Source organism: Cladophialophora bantiana (genome assembly GCF_000835475.1).
Source record: "Cladophialophora bantiana CBS 173.52 unplaced genomic scaffold supercont1.20, whole genome shotgun sequence".
NCBI classification, from domain to species: Eukaryota; Fungi; Ascomycota; class Eurotiomycetes; order Chaetothyriales; family Herpotrichiellaceae; genus Cladophialophora; species Cladophialophora bantiana.
Genome location: NW_015971594.1, coordinates 474,246 through 491,215, shown reverse-complemented (window position 1 = coordinate 491,215; position 16,970 = coordinate 474,246). Strand labels below are relative to the sequence as shown.

Here is a 16,970-nt window from a genome sequence, read left to right as displayed (position 1 = left end):
CGGCGATGCATGCCTTCGAGTGTCTCAAATCCTGAACGGTGTGACTGCAGACGAGCGCTCTGTCCATGACTCGGTCGATATATGCGTTCCCAACAAGCTTGAAAGGTCCTGCACTCTTGTCTGTGTAGCTTCTTAAGACGAAAGGCATCGGAAAGGTAGAGTTGGGACTTTTTCGAAATGCCGCCATGACCGAGTAGCTCAATAGCCTCCAGGCCGCGAATACATGCTTCTGCAATCTGTAAGCACATCGTATCGGGGGTGTTCGCCTCTGAGTATTCCGAATAATTAACTTCGCAATCTTGTCTTGAGCGAGACCGAGAAGGGAGTAGACCGTCCCGAGCATCTGTTGGTTGGCGCTAGCAAGCACTAAAACGTCTAGAATGCTCATCTTCAGGGATGCGAGAAACGCCTTCTTTTCGCAGCCTGCTTGTGATTTATGTCTCGCTTCGCTCAGAACTCTCATTGTCCTGACTTTACTGAAGCTCATAAATCTTCCGTATTCATTTAAGAGCTCTCCGCGTCTCAGCTTCATCGGGTGACCCCTATACCAAAAGTTAAGGAGATGGTCTAGATTCAAGACGGCTTCTCTGTGCATCAATTACGTTCATGTCCAGGCATATTTTCAAGAGGAGACGGACAATGACCGGCTTAGCGAGTAATTAGTACATCGTTGTCGTACATACGTAATGGCAGCTAGAACAGTTCCTTCCGCATACGCTCAAGACATCCACTCATCACTTGAGACTAAAGAGTGTCTCGAAGGGTAAAAGGTATTTCAGCTTCCACGAGGTCCCTCTCTCCTAGAAGTAAAATGAGGTTGCATCGTTGATGCCATATACGCGGGGCACGCTTGAGGCAGCCTTTTGACGACGTGATTTAGGTGGTTTTCCTCTTGATAGGAACAAGCCGGGTACCTCTTATCAACAAACGAATGTGAGAATCAAGAGCGTCTGATACGACGATGAGTAATTAGAGCGCCCCAGGAGGAAGAGCAACTTCAAAGGACCACAAAGGGAGAGAGATTCAATCGACAAAGCGGAAGCGAGACTATTCCGAAAAGCCCGAATGTCTCCCTCGACCACTCTCCCGTACTTTGCTGAGCGCCGCCGATGCTCTCTCACGGGTCTGATTAAAGCGGCCGCTCTACCAGCGAAACTGGTATAGACTCATCAGGGTCTGCCAGGGAGTCGCTCCGGATCACAAACGAGCTCCTAATTGTAGAGGACCCCGAACCAACTCATGTGTGAACGGGACCACTAAAATACGCACAGCCGAATTCCTCAGAAAATCGAGGTTCAAACCTCAAGTTTCTAGAGAGTTTGATGCGGGATCGATCAGAATACTTGCAGACTGCTGTGCTCTAGGAGCGGCCTTCCTAGTTTGAATTCATAGCCGATATGCGTGTCCTGCTGAGTCATAGGGGTGATCCAGGATTGAGGAGTAATGGCCGTAATAATCGGAGAAGGGTTGTAATTGGTAATCGTGGGCAGCGGCTGTTGAAGACGTACCATTGTGGCGGCGTACCATAGAGGTCGGCTTAGCAAGCTCTACCGCCAGCCTCCGCATTTTTTCAGCCTTTTCGGTATGCTCCCGCAAGCCGCACGATGTTTTTGCTCCAAGTGAGCGTAGCATTTTAACCATGGGTTCCCAGCCTCGTGCATTGGCTATGTCCAAAGCTGTTTTACCGTCTGCGTCGAGACAGTCGATATTGACAAGCTTCCATGCCAGGTATTCTGCCAGTTCTACACTGCCAGTTCCTGCAGCAATGTGCAAAGGGTATCCGATGCTGAATATCCGGCCAGACCAATTGTCGAGCAAGATCTTTACGAGACGGAGGTCATTATGTCGAGTCGCAGCAAGAACAGCGTTTTGAAGACGCCCGTACTTGCCAACTTCGCGGAACAGTGGACTTCGACAAAGGAGTTCAACTTGAGTTTCATCTTGGACAGCGGCTGCACTGGTGAGCGCGCTGATCATTATATCTTGACAGCAATCCGACACGGCATGTCTCGGAAGGTGAAGTAGTAAGTCCACAACACCTTCAAGTCCAAGTTGGCACGCTGCCACGTAGACAAGATCGCGGAATTCTTGCATCAGCTCCCTTTCTCGGTCGTCCAGGGGGGAGAATTCGGAGTTGTATTGTCGGGGAAAGTTATATGTACTGGTGGGCAGATGACGTTGTTCGACCCTTTGCCATCCATGCTGGTAGCTGACTGATGCTGCGGATGCACTGCTCCTCGAGGGTACTTCTGCGCCCGGAGTCTGATTCTTTGGCAGCCACACTGCTAGTATTCCTGGCCAATCGGCCAGAAGAAACCATATCTGCTGGTCGTGCGAAAGCAACGAGGCAGGCGCCTTTTCTGATAAGTCGGTGCTACGCTTCTTCAAGAGCAGCAAACAGTACGACAGCAATGGCCGATCAGCAAGTCCTTCAGCAAGATCCCTATAGAAGGGATCGGGATCAGAAATCATGGCTGAATCTGCAGTTTGAGGTAGACCAGGCACAGGTAATGCAACCGTGATATAGTTGAGACAGGCGTCAAACACTCGTCCTGGATCCTCCGGATTGACCCGAAACGGCCCTGCCTCTGGACGTACAAGAAACTCCTTCACCGTCTGATGCAGAAGCTGAACAGTATCACTTCCAAGCACTTTCTTAGTCTTGCCGCTGGCTCGGCTTATAACGGGCACACCCTCATGAGTAACTTCAATGAAGGGACCACAAAGCTCCAGCATGCCGAGCCAGAGCTGCGTCGGTGATCGCTTGTGAGCTCTTGCCTGTACAAGAGTGTCAAATTTTGTTACAGGGGTGTCCAGTGGCATTGTCGCGGCTTCCCACAATTCATTGATTTTCAGTGGTCTTTGAGAAAAGCTTACCCAAATGAGCATTTTCCGTGCGGTCTTGATACAATCTGCGTCATTGTTGTCACAGAGATTCTTCACCATTTGTTCGTAGAACTCAGTCAAATCCATCGGAAGCTTTGTGAGCCTTTCTTTCAGACTCCTAAAGGTGAAGAAACCTTTGGCAACCTGCACGCTGAGCTCTTGGATGACGAGTAAGACCCACAATATCACACCATCGGCATTTTCGATGAGATACTTCCTCATTTCCTGGATCTGCTGCTCCTCAGTCTGTTCGGCTGCAGCTTTCTCCTTCAGGTGGGCTTCGGAGCTTGATCTACGATGGCTCGCTATCGAAGGCGCAAGAGTGGTCGCCCGCGAGATGGTGTCTGAATCGTCGTCACTGCCGGTATCTTCCTCCGAGTCATCCTGACGTATCAATTCACGCAGAGATTTCAGCCCCTGATCCACAAGAACTCTGATGTCACGAGCATTTTCCTTGTGCATTTCAATTTTGCGGCAGCCTTTCAGTCCACGTTGAATATCACGGGCTGGACGGCTGAGTACAATAAATTTGAATGCGACTGGCGAGCTCTTTTGACTGTTTTCGTCTGAGCACAGGGTTCGAAGCAGCTTCAGGACACGGCTCCGTTGCTCGATGTTGCGTTCATCGCTCTTCGACTCATCCATGGCGTCCAGAATGCAGAATATCTTTCGATTGCCGCCTCGTGAGCGTTTAATGCGCTGAAATGAGACCTCTAGGTCATCCCATGTCCACTGGACCGTGCCGTTGGAAGCCGCTCGTAACGCCCTAAATCGGCCTTGAATCTCCGCAAATAAGGTTGGGTCGGCTTGCAAGATCTGATAAAGCAGAGATCGCAGCATCAGTTCGTGGCTGACTCCCATGGCATGCTGACGGGCGCTGTAGAAATGATCTGTAACCAGTGGCGACTGGAACCCAGCAATATTGAAAGCCGCTTCGTTCTTCGCTCGCCTGTCGTTCTTCTTGTCTAAATGAGATTGGATCTCCTTGGCTAGAGTGGATTTGCCGCAGCCAGGCTTGCCTTCAATCCACAAAATATCTGAACGTGCTGTGTCCCATTCTCGAAAGTCGCGGTTGCCCCAAATCCACTGATTGGTGCCGTAGGAGGACTTCACCACGCGATCACGCCGCGAGTGTATTTCCTTGTAGTATAATGAGGCGAGACACTCTGCACCAATCAGCTTCATCTTGTCAGTCCATGTGCGACGAACCTCTCAATTCAGCCTTCTCATCGATCATGAGTAGATCTTGTAGGCTTTCCATCAGGTCTCTCACGGGTCTGGACGCTATGAATATGCGTATTTTGATCGATTTAGAATGCATCTTAGCAACAAAGTGTCTCAGAGCAGGAATGAACCTTTCTCGCGCTCGATACGGAATCTGCTCGACTTCATCGAAGGCCACCAGAATTTCCTGCTCACAGTCCGCCTGGTGCATCGTCTCCAATATGCGTCCGCACAATTTCCAGAGCTGATCGTTGTGGTTGGTGTGGGTAGGACTGCTAGTACTTAGTAGCTTCCCAAGAGCCAGGAGGTCCATGTTCATAGACTGCGCAGCTTTTTCAAGGATATCGAGTGCAAAATCATCCTGATAGAGCAGCTGTCCTACTAGACTGTTCAATATTGAGGCAACTGGATCAAGTGCTAGGCGTTGGAGCTTTTGTCGGTATTTTCTTGCATCAAGTGCAAAGCGCTCACCGGGCTGATATGCCTGCCTTTGCGATATTTTGCCCTGGTCACCATCTCCACGGGACGGCTCCTTCGATGGCTCAGCCGATGCTTCTTCTTCGTCTTCGTCTTCTTCTGCTCCTTCTTCGCGCAGAGAAGTTAGCCGCTCTACAGTCCTCCCCTGTTCACGGGGCTCAAGGCCAGAACTCGAAGGTGCGTGCTCCGCCTCGGGTTGATTGGATCTCATAATCTGGGGACCAGCTGTGAGCCTTTCGCAAGGGATGTAGACTGCTTTTCGGTGTTTTTTGGAGGGCGCCGTTCTCATAAAACTTGCCAACAGATGTCGTACAAGGACTGTCTTGCCGTTTCCTGGGCGGGAGAGGTAGCATAGGAAAGTCTGACCCTGGCTAGCAACGAAAGTCTCGTACTCCTGGGTTTCGAAAAACCATTGCAAGGAATTTGGCAGATCTAAGGCAGAGTCATTCGCCAGAGAGCTGGTATCAAGAAAATCTGCTATAAGCTCGCCTGCTGAAGCGGTCAACTGGGCTACCTCAGCTGACCCTTTGGAGAAGTTAGTAAGAGAAGGGGCAGTCGCATGAACGATATGTAACGATAGAATTGTACATTCTAGTGGCAAGGTGTGTACCACCAGATCGCACGCGCACAGACAAGGCCCTTGAAGCAGGAGAACTGGCATGACGCACATTCCATTCCTTGTAGATTCGACACACTCTTATCTGTCGCCGCAATCATCTCTGAACGTTTGGCAGCCTCCTTGCGTCCAATATTCTCCAATCCAGTCTCGGGTAGATTCAGCGATCCTACAGGATTTCCGTTAGTACAGTAAAACAATTAATATGAGAGCAAAGATTTAATAACCAGGAGAGCACCGGGTTTAGGAGACTACTTACCCCTTGAAGACCTCTCGATTTCAGCTTTTAACCGGACAAAAGCATTCTCCCCCTCACCATATATAAGAGGCATAAAGACGTTGAAAATCCCCAGAAGACAATAAGCCTTATCCTCTTCTTTTTGAGTGTTGCGAGTCTCGGCCCATCGTAGTCGCTCATCTACACCGAACTGAGACAGAGGCGCGTTGCGGAGAGCTGCGATGGAGATTCCTGTTATCTCGTGAATCTGTTGCTCTAGCATCTTCTTATCACCTAGGAGCTCTTCCTCTCGTGAAAAGAACTCTACTGATCGGGGAGCGAGGAGTTCTTGAAGCGTCCACCCTCGCCTAAACCATCTGCTTTTCCGAAAGGCTGGTTCCCACGGCCGCTCAGTCTGGTCACTATTGCGTTTACAAACCGTAACGTCTGATAGGTACACGTAGCATTTCACTGCATCACGGTACCAGCGAAACATAGAGGTGATCGCTTCCTGGAGCTCTGCGCTACTTGATTTATCAATGCAGCAGGTGTCCACCCAGAAATATTGAAGGCCATCCTTTTGAGCTTGCTCACCACAGAATCGAATCTTATTATAACTAGCCTTTCTCTTAGCAGATCCCTTTTCTAGATCTCTGAAAGTAACCTCATCGCCATTCGGGCCCCACGTATGTGAAAGGATTGCGTAGCATGGAATATCCTGGATCAAATCGTTGGTCAAACTGAGCTCACCACGACTGTCAAGTTTTAGAAGGCGCATCGCGGTGCATCGCGTGGCTCCCTCGGAGGAGATATATTAGGTAAGTAAGAACATAACAACTAGCGTTCCTAAAGGGTCCTTGGTTGTTGGTTGCAGCTTGATGTTACGTTCGCCTGCTATCGGACAAGAGTCGATGCCGAAAGGCTCGATTGGGGGCAGAGATGGGAAGCAGGATTCCGCGAATCTGACAAAGGCGAAGTGAGCTTTTTGAAGACGCGCAATTCTAGACCATGATTAGGCAGTCCAGATGAATATGCAACAATCATGTTGACGAATGCTTGATTAAAGCTGTGGCCTGGCACAATGTTGGCAACAGGCGGGAGCCCAACATACGACGGTCACGTGCGATCAGCCCAAAACGGAACAGTTTTTCCGAGGTTGGGGAGGCATAAAGAATACCACGCCCGCCAATTTGAGTGAGTGTCGGTGACCACGCGGGCGACCTTCCCAATGCTGTATTTCATAGAATCCTGCTCTTTCCAGTAATTGTAAGAATTTCATTATCATTGTCGCCACGTCCGGACGCCCGTGTCGCGAAGTTAGGGCCTCGCCGAGTTCATGAATAAGGCTGTTACCGCCAGTCAAAGCTGGTGCGTGCCCTGCCTGCGGCGCTACCCGGAGCCGCCGGGCCGTGGAAACCGGAGTCGGATTTCCCGCACCATTTTAACCTCACGAAAAAACCTCAGGTTTCTGCAGTGCGCAGTTTTGCATTGATCGGTAGAAACTGATTCGTATCCGCCCAAAGCGGAGTACATGCGTCCCTTCTGAAACATGAAATGATTTCCTGGGCAAGATTTGTGTTATCTTAAGAATTCTCTGGTTGCATGCAATAGGAACCGGTTGCTCTGGCCAGCCCCAGACGTATGAGAACGCGTGATAGACTGCGTCTTTCGCTAATTCCTCTGTATCAAGTAGGATTTCGAATAGGAGCCTCCCTTTTGTTCAAGGGCTAGCTCTCATCAGACTGATTTGCTTCTTGTCGGGGTCCAGGCTGGAAATACTGGAAAGGTCTGTCAATGGCGGGTATTGTGTCGCTCACTGTAAGGCGAGTCTCGTCATCAATTCCCGTCTCGACAATGGAACTCTCGCGCGATAGGGGTAATTCCATCGCATTTGTCTCGCCATCGCAGTCCGTATCTCTTGCTGTAGTCTACTCATAGCGGCTCAGACTTTGTCACATGCCTGGTTACACGGAAGGTGCACTGAGGCACGCCTTGACATGACCCGCCTACTTAGCTCTCTCCCCCCTCTTCTCCCTTCATCACCAGGTAGAGGCAGCCCACCAACCAAATAGACAGCTAGCTAGCTAGCCAACTCATTGTGCTATTGCAGCAAATCTCCACCATTGCGGTGGTTCTCACTTGTTCCTCTTCTTCATTCCCCGACACGACAGACTTCGTGCTCCGAGATCCGGAGACGGCATGCCAATGACCTTTTCTCGAATCTACACCGGTCTGCTTAGCAAGCAGCTTTCTCTGTGGAATATCCGAGTTTTTAGTAATGAACTGATCGCTAGCAAACTGCATTTCGAAGTCGTCTCTTGAGCAGATGGGAGGTTTCTCCCGGTCACCTTCTCGGCACCCAGCGAATATCTCAGCAAGCCAACTTTTACCTCCACAGGCTGAAGCTCCAGTGTCTCCTATATCCGAGCCTTTATTGGGGTCGCCATTATAAGCGTGTCCGAATATTATCCAGCGAAGTGGTAACTACTAGTATAACGTTCATGAAAAGGCGTTGATTGGAATTTGGGCACTGACATTGCCCTTTCGCCTCACTTCGAAGATAGCCAATAACACTGTCGATGCATTCTCCTAATCAGGTTTGCTCCTATAAACGAGGATACAGTGTCAATGGACTGAGGTATGTATAACGAGCCTTTGGTGTAGTCCCAAACCCACAACCTAGCACATAAAGCCTTTTCTCAACCAACCAAAGTTTTTCCTGGGCATGTGTCTCTGTTGCTGTGATACAAGGTCGTTCTCTTTGAATGGCCGTTTCGTTGAAAAGAAATAAAAAAAAGCAAAAAAACAGAGAATGTCCATGCTTCTCTAGAAGGAAACTAAAAACAAAGCAGGAATCGAAAACTGTGTATTCAACTGGGACACAAAAGAAACTCAGGAGGGAGCAAAACGCTAGCACCTGGTAAAGAGCCGGATTCGGATCCATGTTTACCTGAGGGAAGAGGAGTTTGGGCAAGCAATTATGGAGGGGGCACCCAGTAAAGGAACCTCAGTAGAACGGAACCTCTAGAACGCTGAACATTGCTCCACAAGCACTTCGGAGAGTGTGGACTGGAGTCATGCATGGGGTCCAGTTGGGCGAGTACGAGGTAACAAACGGGGTACCTCGAGCCCACCAGCCCTATGCCTAACACAGCACTGGCTGGATTCACTGGGGTTCATTAGGCTCACCAGGCCTTGCCCAAGCGCCAGACCAGGGACTTGCAGTAGCCGATGGGGCCAAAGAATGCGGTGGCGGAGCAAGACCCCTCGGCCGGGTTCAAGGTAACGCAAAGGAAGTTGGCCGCCGAGCCGCACCTTCAAGAAGAAATCCTCCTTTTTCTCCCTCCTGCCTCTCAACTTTATTATTGCAGCCAACCGCGTCCTTAGTCGATACCCCATCGCAGCCAGACGATGCTGGCCACCGACAGCTGAGCGCTCGGGCCTCGACAGCCCAAAATATGCTGCGGCTCTGTATTACGTGGCCGACAACCGTTGGCTTTCCTAATTAGGATGTTTCTGCTGGAGGTATCGAGACACTAATGTAGCTATTCCACAAACTATACAAGGGAACCAGCGAGGGTGCTGGGACCCTTACGTACTTCTGCTTTGGCCCTGGATGAAAATGCATGGACTGTTCTCGGCTAGGTAATGCCGAGGGAAGCGTTAAGAGACTGCAGTTCCAAGCTACGCCAAGTGGAATGTCCCTTCGTTTGACAGATACATGCCGCCTTTTGAGAGACGAATGACGAAAAGTTGGTCAAGCTCTGCACCCAGTGACTGTGGAGCGTCGTTTCTGAGAGCACCTTCTGTTTGAGACCGTACTGTCGAGTATACCATGGCGATCGTTGCACCCTCTGAGCAGTCCTTCAAACAGATGTGGGATGACGCAGAGCAAAGGTCCCTCAAGATTACCAAGACGTCGCTGAGATCGTCGCCGAAAAAGAGCCTGAACGATGTGGTTCAAGAACTCGAGACTCGATACAATGAGTCTGATTCCGCGAACGACGAACGCAACAAGCCGCGAGCCAAGGAACTGGTCGAGAATGTCCTCAGCTGCATTAAACTCCTGGGTGGTATCGCCGCACAAGGCGCCTCCGTCGTACGTAGCTAGCTCGTTCCTTCAGTGCTGTCACTGACCTTCGGAAAGGTATTCGGGCCTGCAAATCTTTGTTACAGCGCCGTATCCTTCTCGTAGACATCCCCTCCCAAGTGAGCTCGCTGTACGAGGGAGTGGCAGATCTCTTTCAAAGAATCTTCACCTTCCTCAAAATGTTTCGGCTCTATCAGAGGATAGAGGATTTTGCCGATGTGGACCTGGAGTTGAAGCAAACTACCCACAAGATCACGATCAGCTTCGTGACAATCTGTGCTCTTTCCATCAAAGTGCTTGGCCCCTCAAAGTTACGCAAGGTAAAGATAGCTGCCAAACTCATCCTCTTCGGCGACGACTCCGGCGTCGGGGCTGAGCTCTCCAAGTTCAAGAAGCTAGTTGAAGCAAACTCGCAGATTTCCGATGCTGTCACGCTGGAAGTGGTGCTGAAGTCCCATCACGACCTAGACAGTAAGTTGAAGGTTGTCCATGACAAGTTGATTGAAGCGTCTGAGGAGAGTGGACGAAAGCTCGTGCTTATCGCCTCCGGGGTAGACGCTTTGGTCAAGGCAGAGAACGAACGGAAATTGGAGAAAGCCCATCAAGATCAGGTCGACACCCTGTTGAAGAAACTTTCCATAAAAATGGAGACGGTGCAGGCTTCTGAGCAGATGTATCAGAACATCAGGGCTGCTACTGTGAGGGGAATTGGCATCAGTTGGCTTCAAAACGAGAGCGAATACGAAGTCTGGATTGAAAAATCGGCTCCAAACCGGATTCGCTCCTTCTGCTTACCGGCGGTGAGAAGTCTGGTAAATCGTTCTTGGTCTCGACGATGATAAACCAAGCTGCGTCTCAGTGCTCAGAATCGATGCAATCCTCTATGAGGGCCTCAATTGCTTGTTACTACTTCCCAGAACCTGACGAAAAGCCGTCAAGAGAGACCTCCATCAAAGATACGCAGCTTCCAACGACAGCACTAAAGTCCATGGCCGTCCAGATTGCAAAGCGCAACAGCCAGTATGCCAAAGAAATGGCGACCCTCGGAGACAAGCAAGCGGCGGAGGCTTGGATAGACCTGTCATGCAAGGCCCTTTGGCAGACTCTACAACTCGCCGCCCCTAAGAAGGATGCTACATGTTTCCTCTTCTCCAATGGGCTTGATCATGTCCAAGAAAGCAAGGCACAGGAATTGCTCCAAGTTCTTCTCGATTTCAACTCCCCAAGGTTGCGGATCATGGCTTCTTGCGACCCCAAGTTTGTGGACAAATACCGAAGCAAGATCGACAGTACGGGACGCAGGATTCCCCGCATTAACATGGAGCGGAACAACTGGCCAGATATCGTAGCCTATATTGAATACAACATGAAGCACAACAATCTACTTCAGGGGAAAGAGGAAGAGACTGTCGAGCTTTTGAACTACGTAAAAGACAGGGGTCCCGGAGCTTTCGAATGGGAGCTATGATACCCTTCGGCGCCTTCTTGATGAAGTTAACAAATCTCATGACGAAATCCGAGCCTATCTTGATCATGATGCGAAGCAAACTGAATCGCTTGTCGCACGGAGAACCCTCGACAGTCTTAACACTGCATTGGAGCCGCACGAAATCACTCAACTGAACGAACTGCTGGCCTGGGTTATCTATGGCGTAGCATGGTTCAATCCACATCATCTGAAGGGGGTGTTGGTACTTTTTTATGGTCGAACACCAGCGAAAACGGTCGAAGACAAGCTTGACGGTGTATACCGACAAGTTCTTAGGGTCGACTCGGATGGGGACGTCGTCATCGACTCTGAAATCAAGAAACTACTGACGACGGTCCCGCGTGTCCGCCCCAGCAAGGATGTTGTGGATGATAGCAAACCTTTGATCTCGATGACTATCACAATCAACCGGGTAGATGTGGACACGGCCCGACGATTTTTGTGGGATTTGAGCGAAAAGGCCAACTTTGGCAAGAGCTTGCCATTTGATGCTCTCGTCCCCATGGCCGAGGCCCAGGTGAAACCAAGAATAAGTGCGAACCGTGCAGACGGTCAGCTCACGATGGTAAGGCGATGCGTGAAATTACTCCTGGCCGACCCTGACTCGAGAACGGAATGTCTCATCTCATACGTCCTTGAATACCTTCCTCGGCATCTGCAGAAATTGCGCGGGCGTGTAGATGAAGACGATATTGATGTGACAGAGAGAAAAGAAATTGGCCAGGCTTTGGTGAGTCTCTTGTTTGATACCGAATTCATTGAAAAACACTGGATTCTTGGTGAGAACCTTGAAATAGAATGGCTGGATGCAGGCTTTCTAAGGACCACTTTGCCTGCGTGGCTGTGTGGCTGCGTGATACCGCGACAGCGGATGGTTTGTTATACAGGTACAGACAATGGGTGGAGCAAGCTGTGTCGAGGGCCAGCCCAAGGGGTTGTAGCTCTGAAGGACATTACTCTCATGGTCGGTAGGCATTGGCTCTGTAACAGGAAATGGGACAACGTTGAGGGAATGGTACATTGGATGCTGTCCTATCTCGACTCGGTATGATTCCTCTTCCCTACCCTTCAAAGGGAAGCCGAGGATTTACGACTAATTAGGAGAACGCTCAAGTTGCGGGTATTGAGGTAGCTTCAACCGCAACTTACAAAGATACCAACACTGATGATGGCACGCAGAAGGATGACGGCACTTCTGTCGCTGGCTCGTCGGATGAAGAGCAGGCAGAGGAGACCAAACAAATATCTCGGGCGGCTGATTGGTTGAAAGGGAGCTTAATGTTGGACACAAAAACTCACTTTGGTACGAGCGTCTCGGACAATCGTTTCTGGCTTTTAGCATAGCAGGAGCAGCAAAAGAATCATATCAGCAGGCGAAGGACATGCCGAATGCTCACTGGAAATGCGGCGAAGGACTTGCCCTAGTATATGAATCCGAGGGGAGCCTACAATCTGCTGTGAACGAAATGACTGCTGTGATGACTCAGCTGGAGAGCTTGCCACGGGACGAAAATGAAACCAATATCGTCACCAATCTTCGGCGTCTGGGAGGCTGGCAAGTTCAACTTAGCCACAATGAAGAAGCGATTTCAGCATACCGAGAGGTGGTGGAGCTTGATCTTTATGACTACGAGACATGTTGGACGCTTTTGGGGTTACTCGTTCAGTGTCAACGGGCCCAAGAGGCTCTGGAACTGCTAACCCGCATGGCCAATCAAAGTGGCAAAGAGAGTGGCGCAACTCGCCTAGGGGAACTGTTGCTGAGTTTCTCGTCCGAGGACTTGGACTCATTCGACGCAATCTTCAGCGTGACGCGACGCGAAAAGCTTTTCAAGACACTACTGGAGACTATGCTCCAAGCGGTTGAACTTGCTCGGAAGAAGGAGGACGAATCGTCACTTGCGTATCTTCTATTCTTCTACGGAGTGGCAATCGCCCACCCCAACTACGAAGATAGACGTCCAGACGAGGCTCTTCGTTATTGGGAGGAACTTTGTCGCATGGGTTTTGGGAAGTACGGCACCTGGGTCGACACCGCTGTGAGCTTGACCGCCCGATTCGTCTCTGCTCACCATTTTTCACAGGCCTTAGCGGAGCACCATGAGGGAAAGGACTCCACCTTTCATATCTCCAACATCGAAGAACTTATCCAACGGGTCCGTTCCGCCTGGTTCTACGACCACTATGGGGTGGAGGACAAGGTGCGAACGTTCCCTGGCAGCTATTACGCGCAGTCAGGACAGAAACAGCAAGCGAGACTGGTTCTCAGGAACGACATGGGGATGCTTTGCTTCTCTTATCTGACGATGACCCGGACAACGACTGGCAAGGGTATATCGCCATGGCGGAGGTATTGATGCATGCCGGCGACGATCTCAATTCGTTGAGTGCCTGGACACTGCTCACCCCCAAGGACCTAGGTGAGGAGTCAGCTGGAGGAGAAACCACTGGCAGGGGAGACTGTCTCTTCAGTTGCGATGGCAGTTGCGGCCGTAGATGGTACTACGCTGATGATATGTATGTGTGCAAAATGTGCCCGGACGTCGAATTAGACGCTGGTTGTTTAGAGAAGCTCAAGAAGGGTACGCTAAATCGGTATATTTGCGATGTCAGTCACGACTGGCTGCACGTCCCGAGCTGGTCTTACGACAATTACATGGAGGTAGACAATGGGAAGGTGGTTGTAGGGGGAGAGCTGGTTGACGGGAGACGAGTCGGTGGAGAGATGGTTCCCATCAATGTGTGGATTCAGGGGATCTATGACGAGTGGGGGATACCGAAACCTGAGCAGGACGAGACTGAGCCCGAGCCTGCGCCATCGCCTGAACCTGAGGAGGTTACCGTGACGAAGGTCGAAGTGGACTAGTTCTCCAGACAAACTCAACCAAGCCTTAGGTAAATATCTCCGGCCCTCGTGAATCGCGTTATGCCTTCAGGAGAGTTGGCTAGATGCATACAGAGATCCAGCAAGCTAAGATACTTGTGAGTAGATGAGGTATCTCACAGATCCATTTCAAGACAGAGGCTGATGCGGATGAATCTGCTGCTCAACTCGAAGTCTGCGATTTGAGAGGTCCCTTCTGTGGCTGATAGATCATAGTCGACAGACACCAATCAGGGGTGCAGTTTACAGTCAGAAGGTTGTAGCGCCCTTCGTGCCCAGTGACTGATCTACATTTCTACCACTGTAGTCTCTTGAGCTGATGATGCGTAATGCTACAAGGCTACAACGCCGTGAGGACGAGGCTACGAGACTAGTCCAGCCTTGTGGGAGGGCAGAGCAGAAACCTCCAATTTCTGGTTTCTTCGCCAGAACTTTCTTAACATCGGGCACCAAATCGGGGCAGATTTACATTGGCCTCCGTGGTAAACTAGAAAATATATTTTGATTTTATCAGTCTCAAGGACACATATGCCCGCCCTATTGATAATAATTCCCGTATATCCCCAACATAAGTGCCGTTAGCCGAATTCCGACACGTTTGGTATGGGGGAAGCCGGCCAAACTCCGCCTTTGCTCTCAATTAGCCGTGGCAGAGCCCTTTCAATGAGAAGATCCAGATATTCGATTGAACGGACCATGGGCCTCCTGAGCATCAAGAACACTCTCTCGTGAACATCAAAAATTGAGTGGATTGGAGAGAGGTCGTTGGGATTGCAAGAATCGACACCTCCGGTGATTGATTCCCTGTTGATCATGGAAGGCAACCTAGATCGCACGTCATTCCTCCCTTCCCATACGGGGCCCCATGTCTTTCCTAACAGTCCGTTCTTCAGCAAGCTTCTGCGCCACGCACGGCGCGGTCGTGTCGCGTTGCGAGACGTCGATCTCGGACTCGAGAAGACGTATACCGAAATCCTCTCCGATGCGCTGTCCTTCAGAGCCGTGATCGAGCGGTCACTGAGCGATCAGCAGCTCAAGGCCGTTCACCGTGGGGACGAAGTTTACATTGGCGTTTTAGCGGCAGGGGGGTATGAGTTCACCGTTGCTGTGCTGGCGGTGCTTGGTATTGGTGCTGCCGTGGTTCCCATTGGTAAGTTGCGGTGATCAATTAATGCTTTTTTGACGCGAAACTCTGGCGGCAGTGTTGCGAGTAAGTCTCTAACTCTTGTATAAGCTACCTCCGCCCCTGTGACTGAAGCTTCCTACTTTGTCACAAAGTCAAGACAGGCACTGCTTCTTGTGAGTGAAGAGGTCATCCAGCATGGGCGAGACATCCGGCAAAACATCCGACTCGACACCGGTATCGACATCCCGATGCTCACGATCTTGCCCAGCCTCCCAAAATCTTCAACATTCTCTGTATTTGACATGGTCCTCTCTTCAAATCGTCACTTAGACGACAACGCTCCAGGAGTGGTGATATTCACATCTGGCACCACGGGTCGGCCCAAGGGAGCCGTCATGCGCCGCTCGTACACGCACGAGACTGCTCTAGCTATAGGTGAAGGCTACGACGTCTGTCACACCGATGTGCTCCTGCACGTTCTCCCAGTCCACCACACCACTGGTCTTCAAACGTCCTTCTTTGTCTTCCTCGTTGCCGGCGCCTGCATCGAGTTTAAGCGCGGCTCATTTGACCCCGACTGGGTATGGAAGCGATGGCTGGCCGGAGGCTTGACCGTATTTTCTGCCGTGCCAACCATCCTTTTGCGGTTGAAATGGCATTATGAGAAGCACATCGCCCACCTGCCACCTGCAGAGCGGCAACGGTACGACGACGCAGGAAACGCTTTCCGTGACATCATGTGCGGATCGAGTGCGTTACAAGACCCCGTGCAAGAGTTTTGGACGACCTTGCGCAGAAACCGGCCCATCCTCACACGGTACGGCGCGACCGAATTCCCCGGCTGCCTGAAAGTGCCTGCGAACGCGAGAGACCTTCCCAAGGGCTGCGTCGGGCTCCCCGTGCCCGGCGTGGAACTGAAGCTGTCCGAGGGCGACGAGGGCGAACTTCTCGTCCGCTCACCGTACATGTTCTCCAAATACCTTTTCGACACCGAAGCCACTCGGCAAGCGCACGACGCCGACGGCTTCTTCAAGACGGGCGACATCCTTCGTCGCGAGGGACAGTATTATTTCGTCGTTGGCCGCGCCTCAGTCGACATCATCAAGTCTGGAGGGTACAAGATCTCTGCCATCGATGTGGAGAGAGCGTGTCTGAAGCTGCCGTATGTGAGCGAGGTGGCGGTGCTAGGCGTCGAGGATGAGGAGTTTGGACAGCGCGTCGCTGCCGTCGTCGCCGTCAAGTCGACATCTGATTCTGGAAAAGATTCCAACAACAGCGACCATAATGGTGACACCGGCAATAATGAGCACCAGACACTGACGATCGATCGCCTTCGAGCAGACCTCAGGGCTGACCTGACGCCGTATAAACTGCCGACTCTGCTACGTGTCGTGCACGGCGAGCTGCCCAAGGGCGGCACAGGGAAAGTGCAGAAGAAAATCCTGGGACCGCAGATGTTCCAGCCGGGCTGGAGGACGGACGCCGAGGTGCAGTTTTGGGACCCCAAGAGGAATACTTATAGAGGAGGGGCGAAGCTATAAATATATGGGAATGAGGTTTTCAGTGCAGTCTGGAAGATAGTGGAAGGCGCAATGCTGGGGGCGGAGGAGACCTCAATGCACACACACATCCCCCCTGTAAAGAGAGAGAGAATTAGAGAATGCCATAGACCAGCCATCTCCATCTCATCATCTACTCTCCAGTTGATATTCATAAATTTTAATCCCCCTACGTCCTTCGACAGCATTAAACCCCACGCCCCTAAGATTCCAACTTCCCTCCGCCTGCTCTGCTGACATGGTGTTCCCGCCTCGATCCGTCGCTTTGCTCCAAATGCTGACATCGTCACCCGGCTCACAAGGGATATAGACATCCCATAGGACCCATGTGAACTTCACCTTCCGGGCCTTGTCTTTTCCCGTGTCGTTGCTATTGCCCATGGGGGGGGGGGGGGGGGGGGG

The 16,970-nt window shown here is 51.1% G+C and overlaps 6 protein-coding genes across 6 annotated transcripts in view; 3 read left to right on the top strand and 3 right to left on the bottom strand.

The window, feature by feature from the left end:
* Window positions 1-1,386: 1,386 nt before the first annotated feature.
* Window positions 1,387-4,071, bottom strand: Z519_11002 (uncharacterized protein; the record flags this gene model as incomplete). Its single annotated transcript, XM_016768715.1, has 1 exon — window positions 1,387-4,071. One exon carries the CDS (start codon window positions 4,069-4,071, stop codon window positions 1,387-1,389), a length of 2,685 nt encoding a protein of 894 aa, XP_016615102.1.
* Window positions 4,072-4,075: 4 nt separating this feature from the next.
* On the bottom strand, window positions 4,076-6,198 carry Z519_11001 (uncharacterized protein; the record flags this gene model as incomplete). Its single annotated transcript, XM_016768714.1, has 3 exons — window positions 4,076-5,112; window positions 5,256-5,372; window positions 5,463-6,198. 3 exons carry the CDS (start codon window positions 6,196-6,198, stop codon window positions 4,076-4,078), a joined length of 1,890 nt encoding a protein of 629 aa, XP_016615101.1.
* Window positions 6,199-9,255: 3,057 nt separating this feature from the next.
* Z519_11000 (uncharacterized protein) lies at window positions 9,256-12,343 on the top strand (the record flags this gene model as incomplete). The annotated part of the gene is made up of 5 exons (XM_016768713.1): window positions 9,256-9,523; window positions 9,568-10,322; window positions 10,370-10,949; window positions 11,005-11,729; window positions 12,101-12,343. The coding sequence occupies 5 exons, from the start codon at window positions 9,256-9,258 to the stop codon at window positions 12,341-12,343; spliced, it is 2,571 nt and encodes an 856-aa protein (XP_016615100.1).
* Window positions 12,344-12,381: 38 nt separating this feature from the next.
* On the top strand, window positions 12,382-13,865 carry Z519_10999 (uncharacterized protein; the record flags this gene model as incomplete). The annotated part of the gene is made up of 2 exons (XM_016768712.1): window positions 12,382-13,200; window positions 13,269-13,865. The coding sequence occupies 2 exons, from the start codon at window positions 12,382-12,384 to the stop codon at window positions 13,863-13,865; spliced, it is 1,416 nt and encodes a 471-aa protein (XP_016615099.1).
* Window positions 13,866-14,696: 831 nt separating this feature from the next.
* On the top strand, window positions 14,697-16,550 carry Z519_10998 (uncharacterized protein; the record flags this gene model as incomplete). Its single annotated transcript, XM_016768711.1, has 2 exons — window positions 14,697-15,033; window positions 15,118-16,550. 2 exons carry the CDS (start codon window positions 14,697-14,699, stop codon window positions 16,548-16,550), a joined length of 1,770 nt encoding a protein of 589 aa, XP_016615098.1.
* A 147-nt stretch (window positions 16,551-16,697) lies between these two features.
* Z519_10997 (uncharacterized protein) overlaps window positions 16,698-16,970 on the bottom strand; it is a gene marked incomplete at both ends in the record, with an annotated part of 1,535 nt that continues 1,262 nt past the window's right edge. Inside the window, one exon of the mRNA XM_016768710.1 lies at window positions 16,698-16,921. Coding sequence (XP_016615097.1) covers window positions 16,698-16,921 — 224 coding nt within the window. The remainder of the gene's footprint in view (window positions 16,922-16,970) is intronic.